The 7,045-nt window shown below is 41.0% G+C and overlaps 1 protein-coding gene across 2 annotated transcripts in view; it reads left to right on the forward strand.

Moving 5' to 3' along the window:
- The window catches only part of ENTPD3 (ectonucleoside triphosphate diphosphohydrolase 3), a 35,407-nt gene extending 30,332 nt beyond the window's left edge, over positions 1-5,075 (forward strand). The window contains exons 8-11 of one of the 2 annotated variants that reach the window (XM_012808026.1): positions 371-643; positions 801-911; positions 1,299-1,436; positions 2,620-2,846. In XM_012808026.1, coding sequence (XP_012663480.1) covers positions 371-643; positions 801-911; positions 1,299-1,436; positions 2,620-2,634 — 537 coding nt within the window. In that variant the 3' untranslated portion in view covers positions 2,635-2,846. Of the gene's footprint in view, positions 1-370; positions 644-800; positions 912-1,298; positions 1,437-2,619; positions 2,847-4,838 lie in introns of those variants that run through there. The other variant, XM_003794486.3, reaches the window with a different exon arrangement.
- Positions 5,076-7,045: the final 1,970 nt, after the last annotated feature.

Raw genomic sequence — 7,045 nt, forward strand, 5'->3', positions numbered from 1 at the left:
TTGTACCTGCTGGGTTCTTTTACTAGGTGGATAGATAATATTCTATTCAAAATGATATATTCATCTAAAGATACCCGTTTTCTTACCAAAATAGAGTTTATAAAACCTGCTTCATAGAGCTATCACAAGGACTGGATCAGACAGTGTGGGAGAGAACCTAGCACTGCCTGCCTCTGTCTCACACACACACTCCTTCCTGCCCTTAACTTGAGTTATCCAGACAGCCTAGGATCGAGTACACACTGATGCAGAGTGGTATTTTTTCCGTTTCCCTCTTAGCAATGGAAGGTAGTGATAGTGAGAATTTGCAAAAGGGAAACACTTGGTCTTCCACAATAAGAGCACTAACCCCTCAATCTTATACCTACAGAACTCTACCACCAAAACCTACCTCTCCAACCCCTGCTACCCCCGGGATTACAGCACCAACTTCACCATGGGCCATGTATTTGACAGCCTGTGCACAGTGAGCCACAGGCCAGCGAGTTATAACCCTGATGACATCATCACTTTTGAAGGAACTGGGAACCCATTACTCTGTAGGGAGAAGGTGGCTTCCACATTTGACTTCAAAACTTGCCATGATCCAGACACCTGCTCCTCTGGTGGAGTTTATCAGCCAAAGGTTAAAGGGCCATTTGTGGTAAGAACAAAACGTCACCTCACCGAATATTTATTTCTCACCTTTCTGTTTCTCCTCTGCTCACCTATTACCCACTTTCTTATTCCTGACCCGAAAACCTAATCTATATTATCGCCCATTCTGAGAACTAATTTCCTTCTGTACTATTTATTTACAGGCTTTTGCAGGATTCTACTACACAGCCAGTGCTTTAAATCTTTCAGGTAGCTTCTCCTTGGACACCTTCAACTCAAAGACCTGGAATTTCTGCTCACAGAATTGGAGTCAGGTCAGTATTTAAAGAGAAAGGATCAATGTCAATACTAAAAAGGTATAGCAGAGTCTACCCCATGTGTGTGCATGTATGTGTATTCTAAATTTGGCCTTTATGTTCTTTCTACCACATTTTTGAAATAGGAGAGCATACCTGCCTGAGGTATGAATTAATGTTATAACCACACGCACAATGATTAAGACAGTTTGGCACACAAAAACACCCATTGGATTTAGAGATAATGATTTGGTGATATTATTTAGATATATTTTACACAATTGTATTATCAGGTAGTCATTTTTATCATGAAATTCTGACCCATAAGATTCTTTAAAATATGGTTGTTCATTTTAAACATACTTGCCTTCCCTGCCCCTCAGACGTTTTAAACTTCCTTTTTAGCTTCCTCTCCTGCTCCCCAAATTTGATGAGGTGTACGCCCGCTCCTACTGTTTCTCAGCCAACTATATCTACCACCTATTTGTGAATGGATACAAATTCACAGAGGACACCTGGTCCCAGATACATTTTGAAAAAGAAGTAAGTCAAAACCCAAATCTTTTTCTCCTTTTCCTCCCAAAAGAGAGTTTTGTGAGTATGTATGGGTGTGCCAGCAACATAGAAGGTAAAAAGGGTTATTGGTGATTTAAAATTGTTGGGCAGAAGCGGATCAGATTGAGCCATTCTGGGAAGAAGTGATCTTAGACAATTGAGAGAAGTTGCTCACAGGAGACCATTCCAGATGAGGACAGGACTGGAAGCCAAGGGCCAGTGAATGGGCAGGTTCTCAAGGGCAGGGACTCGTCCTACTATCTCCATATTCCTAACACTCAGCACAAGGACCAGAACCTAGTAGGTGCTTGGAAAGGTTTGCTGGGTTAATGAATAAATGTGTTAAGGATCTGAGACTTTTCATGATGAAAATAAGCTTCAAGTTTAACTTAACTTTTGTTTTTGGAAACAGAGTCTTAATTTGTCTCCTTGGGTACAGTGCTATGGAGTCATACCTCCCAGCAACCTCAAATTCTTGGGCTCAAGCAATCTTCTTGCCTCAGCCTCCCAAGTAGCTGGGACTACAGGTGCTCACCACAACACCTGGCTATTTTTTAGAGATGGGATCTCCCTGTTGCTCAGGCTTAGGCAATCCACTCTCCTTGGCTTCCCAAAGTGCTAAGATTACAGTTGTGAGCCACCACACTTGGCCTAAATATAACTTAACTTTTTAAAGAGGATAGGAACTAACTGTTCTCCTTTTTACATAGATGTCAGAGCAAGATACAGGCTTTACAGCATACAGAATTTACATTAGCATTAAATAAGAATTTTCTCTTTGTTGATGTGCTCTCACCTACTGGGGACAACATAGGGATCTATGGCACTCCTCCTGATTGAAGGGCTCAACTACAACTTGGACTTTACCTAACAAGTGAAAACAATGTAACCTTATATTAATCTAAAATTAAAAAAATAATTTTCTCATTGAATGAGATTACTGAGATCACTGTATTTACTAACAAAGATTTGGGAGATGGGGAGGATCTTCTTAGCTCATCATTTTATATAAGCATATATGTTTATAGATATAAATTATTATCAAGTAACCAGAATGGTCCAAAGATGAATCATAGCTGTCATCAAGCAACAGATGAAGGGGCTTCCAGACCTTGTTTTCAGGCAGGCCTCAGCTTTGCAAATATGTTCTGGAAGGATTTTCTCATTTCAGGAATGGCAGATGTGAAGCTGAAGGATGTCTGGAGTCGTCTGTTCAATACTAGCTTTAGCAGTAATTAGATTAAGCCAGTCAATATCCTGCCTTAGGCTCATGACTGTCTACTATTACTAAATAAAATTGAGTCATCTACAAAAAATATGAATGTCTAGGGAGACGTAAGGACTGTTGGTGGCATGTACTCTCTAAGCTTATCTTCTAATGAATCTAATTACAGTAAAATACATTATAAGAAGGGAGAATGACTTCCCAATGAGTACTGATTTGGATTGATATAACTGCTCAGGTTTAAAGTTTCTTTCTTTCAATTATAAAGAATTTTATATCCAGCCAAATTAGTAATTAAATGTAAGTGTGTAAAAGGCTTCAGAAGGTTTGCCATGCAACACTTAAATAGCAAACATTTTTTAGAATAAGTACTCAAATAAGAGAATTAAATCCAGAAGATGTTATAAAAACATAGGAAATAAGAATAAATGATGTCGTGGCTTAAAATTTACATTAAAAAAGAGCAAAGGAAACTAATGCTAAAAAAAGTAAAAGAGGGGAGTGCCTGTGGCTTAAAGGAGTAGGGCACTGGCCCTATATGCCGGAGGTGGTAGGTTCAAATCTAGCTCTGGCCAAAAACAAAAAAAAAAAAAAAAAAAAAAAAAAAAAATTTTAAAAAGTAAAAGAGAAAAATTCACCCATACAACCCAAATATAGGAAATACCCAATGTAATAGGGGTATGATAGCAGATCAAGTGATACAGGGACATAAGACCAGCTTAAAAATTTCAGTGTGAACATACAGATATCATTTTTTTAAGGCATAAAAGGAAAAAACAGAAAATAGCAGTAATTAAAAATATGAAAGTAAGGTTTTAGAAAACAATCCAAATATATCAATAATGAAAATAATCATAAATGAACTAAACCTACCAGTTAAAAGATAGACATTGCCAGATTGGATTTTTTTTTTTGGAGACAGTCTCATTATATCACCCTCGGTAGAGTGCCATGGCATCACAACTCACAGCAGCCTTAAAGTCTTGGGCTAAAGCAATTCTCTTGCCTCAGCCTCCCAATTAGCTGGGACTACAGGTGCCCACCACAACGCCCGGCTATTTTTTTGTTCCAGTTGTCATTGTTGTTTAGCAGGCCTGGGCTGGGTTCGAACCCTCCTGCCTCAGTGTTTGTGGCCAGCACCCTAACCACTGAGTTACGGATGCTGAACCTGATTGGATTTTTAAAAATCAAGGAGCTACCATTTATAGGAGAAATACTTATGCTCTAAGCATAAGGCTGTGGAGAGATTGAAAGTTAAAAAATATATATTTTAATTATCAGTCAACCACTACCCAAAAGAAAGCTGGTGTAATTATTTAATATCTGACAAAACAGTCTTTAAGACAAAGAGCCTCATTTGAGATAGATAGGGTTACACTATAATAATAATAAGTTCAACTCACTACAAAATTTGTCGATTTAAAACATTTATAGGGTGGGCGCTGTGGCTCACACCTGTAATCCTAGCACTCTGGAAGACCAAGGTGGGTGGATTGCCTGAGCTCACAGATTGGAGACTTGCCTGAGCCAGAGCAAGACCCTGTCTCTAAAAATAGCTGGGCATTGTGGTAGGTGTCTGTAGTCCCAGCTACTTGGGAGGCTGAGGCAAGAGAATCGCTTGAGCACAGGAGTTTGAGGTTGCTGCGAGCTATGATGCTACAGAACTCTACTCAGGGTGACAAAGTAAGACTCTGTCTCCAAAAAAACTATTATACATATAATAACCCCTAAAAACATGTACAGCAAAAATGGATGAAACTGCCAGAAGAAATTGACAAAGTCTGCTTCCCATTTGGACCAACTCCCTGTTCTTAGAAACTGGCCCTGAGGTTAGCAAACCCCTCACAGCCCTTTCTCTAGCCATAAACAGGGCTATACCCCTGGACAACAGGGATACTTTGCCTATTAATTGTACCTTCCTCATGCTTAGCTCTGACAAGGTTGTTAGTATTCATTCCTTGACTATTTTCTCTCCATTGCTGGAGGTGAGACCTCTGCATCTTTGTGGTGACAGTGTGGTGCCTGAACTTGGACAAGTCCTTTGACCTCCTTGGGCCACTGTTTCCTGTGGGAACTTTGTAAGGTTATAGTGGTGTGCCCAGGTATGTAATTGCAGCTACCAGCCTTACTCTGAGAACTGAGGCATTTTCTCCTCTACTCCACAGGTGGGGAACAGCAGCATAGCCTGGTCTCTTGGATACATGCTCAACCTGACCAACCAGATCCCAGCAGAAAGCCCGCTGATCCGCCTGCCCATACAGCAGCCTGTCTTTGTAGGCACCCTCGCCTTTTTCACAGTAGCAGCCTTGCTGTGTCTGGCATTATTTGTGTACATGTGTTTCTTGTCGAGAAAAATGAGGCACTCTGAGCATGTCTTCAACCATGCAGTAGATTCTGACTGAATCTTCAAAGCAGCTCCTGGAGCCCAAGGGCTGCTTAGAACCAGCCTGCATGGCACTGGGCAATACAAGCAAAGTGGCTGCCTTCAGGAGATATCACTAAAGTCAAACACCTAGGTCATGTGCCTCTCAGATACTGATTTCTGCCAAAGCCTCTGTTGGGGAGTCCCTCTGCTACTGTGTGCACATTGCTCTTCCAGAGACCTCATACCCACTTGCTTATCTATTGGGGAACAGAGAAGATGCTGGCTGTCAAGGTCAAGCCCTTTATTCCAAGTCCCCCAGAGGAAGAGTAAGTTAAAAATATAACATTTCATGTTAAAGAATCGACCTCAGGGCTCAGTTTCCATTTTCCCTCCCTCAGTATTTCTCCCAGCAAGATTCCCAGTAAGCATTAGGCCCAGGCAAATATTTCATGATATAGTATCTGGGGGAGAAGACTCCTGCCCCAAGGATAGTAACCACAGTCAGGCTTCCATCATGCAAGTAGAACCTGAAGCATAGACATACAGAAAGTCTTCAAGAAAGCCATAGGCCATTCTAAAAGTGGAATTCCCACTCGGGGTGCAGGTCACTGGATTACAACCTGTGTGTTTTATCATCCTCATCTCACCATCATATTAGCATGCCTGCCTACAAAACACGTTTACCCTTAGTGAGGTTATTGCATTTCAGATCTGATTGCCTTTGCGAGGCTTTTGCTTACCAAGGGCTGCCTTTCCATTGTTTTCATGGTGTGTGTATTTTTCCCACCATTCCCACAGGTAAACTTGATGTTGTCATAAGATGTTTAATTACTCACCAGTTACTTTCCTAGATCATAGATCTCTCTGATTCTATGATTTGTGCACCAGTTACTCTCCTGGGTCATAGACCTCTCTACATAGTAGCCATAGTTCTTAACTTCAGGGACAGAAAAGGGAGCTGTAGGAATATTTACTTCCAAAGTGTGATGATAAAGAACCCCAGCAAATCCAATGGCTACAAGCTAAAAATCAACATTATTTCAGATTGCTGTTTGTGAGCTGAATATGGAATAAAGAATTCATATTTTATTTGGACTTGGAATCTGTGTGTTTGTTAACTCACATGTGATAGATACCCTTTCTCTTTAAGGACCCAAGGTAGCATTTATGAGAAGAATATTTTTTAATTAAGAAAAAATTTTTAGGCCAGATGCAGTGGCTCACACCTGTAATCCTAGCACTCTTGGTGAATTACTTAAGCTCAGAAATTTGAGACCAGCCTAAGCAAGAGCAAGACCCCATCTCTACTAAAAATAGAGAAAGAACTAGCAGGGAATTGTGGCAGGGACCTGTAGTCTCAACAGCTCTGGAGGCTGAGGCAGGAGGATCTCTTAATCCTGGGATTTGAGGTTGCTATGAGATCTGATGACACTGCAGCACTCTACCCAGAGTGACAGAATGAGATTCTATCTCAAAAAAAAAAAAAAAAAAAAGAGAGAGAGAGAGAGAAAGAAAGAAAAGAAAATTTTCTTAAAAATCTTTCCTAGTGGCCAGGTACGGTGACTCACATCTATAATCTTAGTACTCAGGGATGCCAAGGTAGGTGGATTGCTTGAGCTCACAAGTTCGAGACCAACCTGAGCAAAAGTGAGACCGCCATCTCTACTAAAACTACAAAAAACTGAGGCAAGAGGATCACTTGAGCCCAAGAGTTGGAGGTTGCTGTGAGCTATGACATCACAGCACTCTACCCAGGGCAACAGCTTAAGACTGTTAAGACTTAAAAACAAAAAAGAAAAAACACTTTCCTAGTGAATGAAGAAAACCATCCATTAAAATGTTTATTCCTGGCTTGGTGCCTGTGGCTCAAGCGGCTAAGGTGCCAGCCACATACACCTAAGGTGGCGGGTTCAAATCCCCAGCCCGGGCCCGCCAAACAATGATGGCTGCAACCAAAAAATGGCCAGGCATTGTAGCGGGTGCCTGTGGTCCCAGCTACTTGGGAGG

This window comes from Otolemur garnettii, unplaced genomic scaffold (genome assembly GCF_000181295.1).
Source record: "Otolemur garnettii isolate 467f Iridium unplaced genomic scaffold, OtoGar3 scaffold00082, whole genome shotgun sequence".
Classification (NCBI taxonomy): domain Eukaryota; kingdom Metazoa; phylum Chordata; class Mammalia; order Primates; family Galagidae; genus Otolemur; species Otolemur garnettii.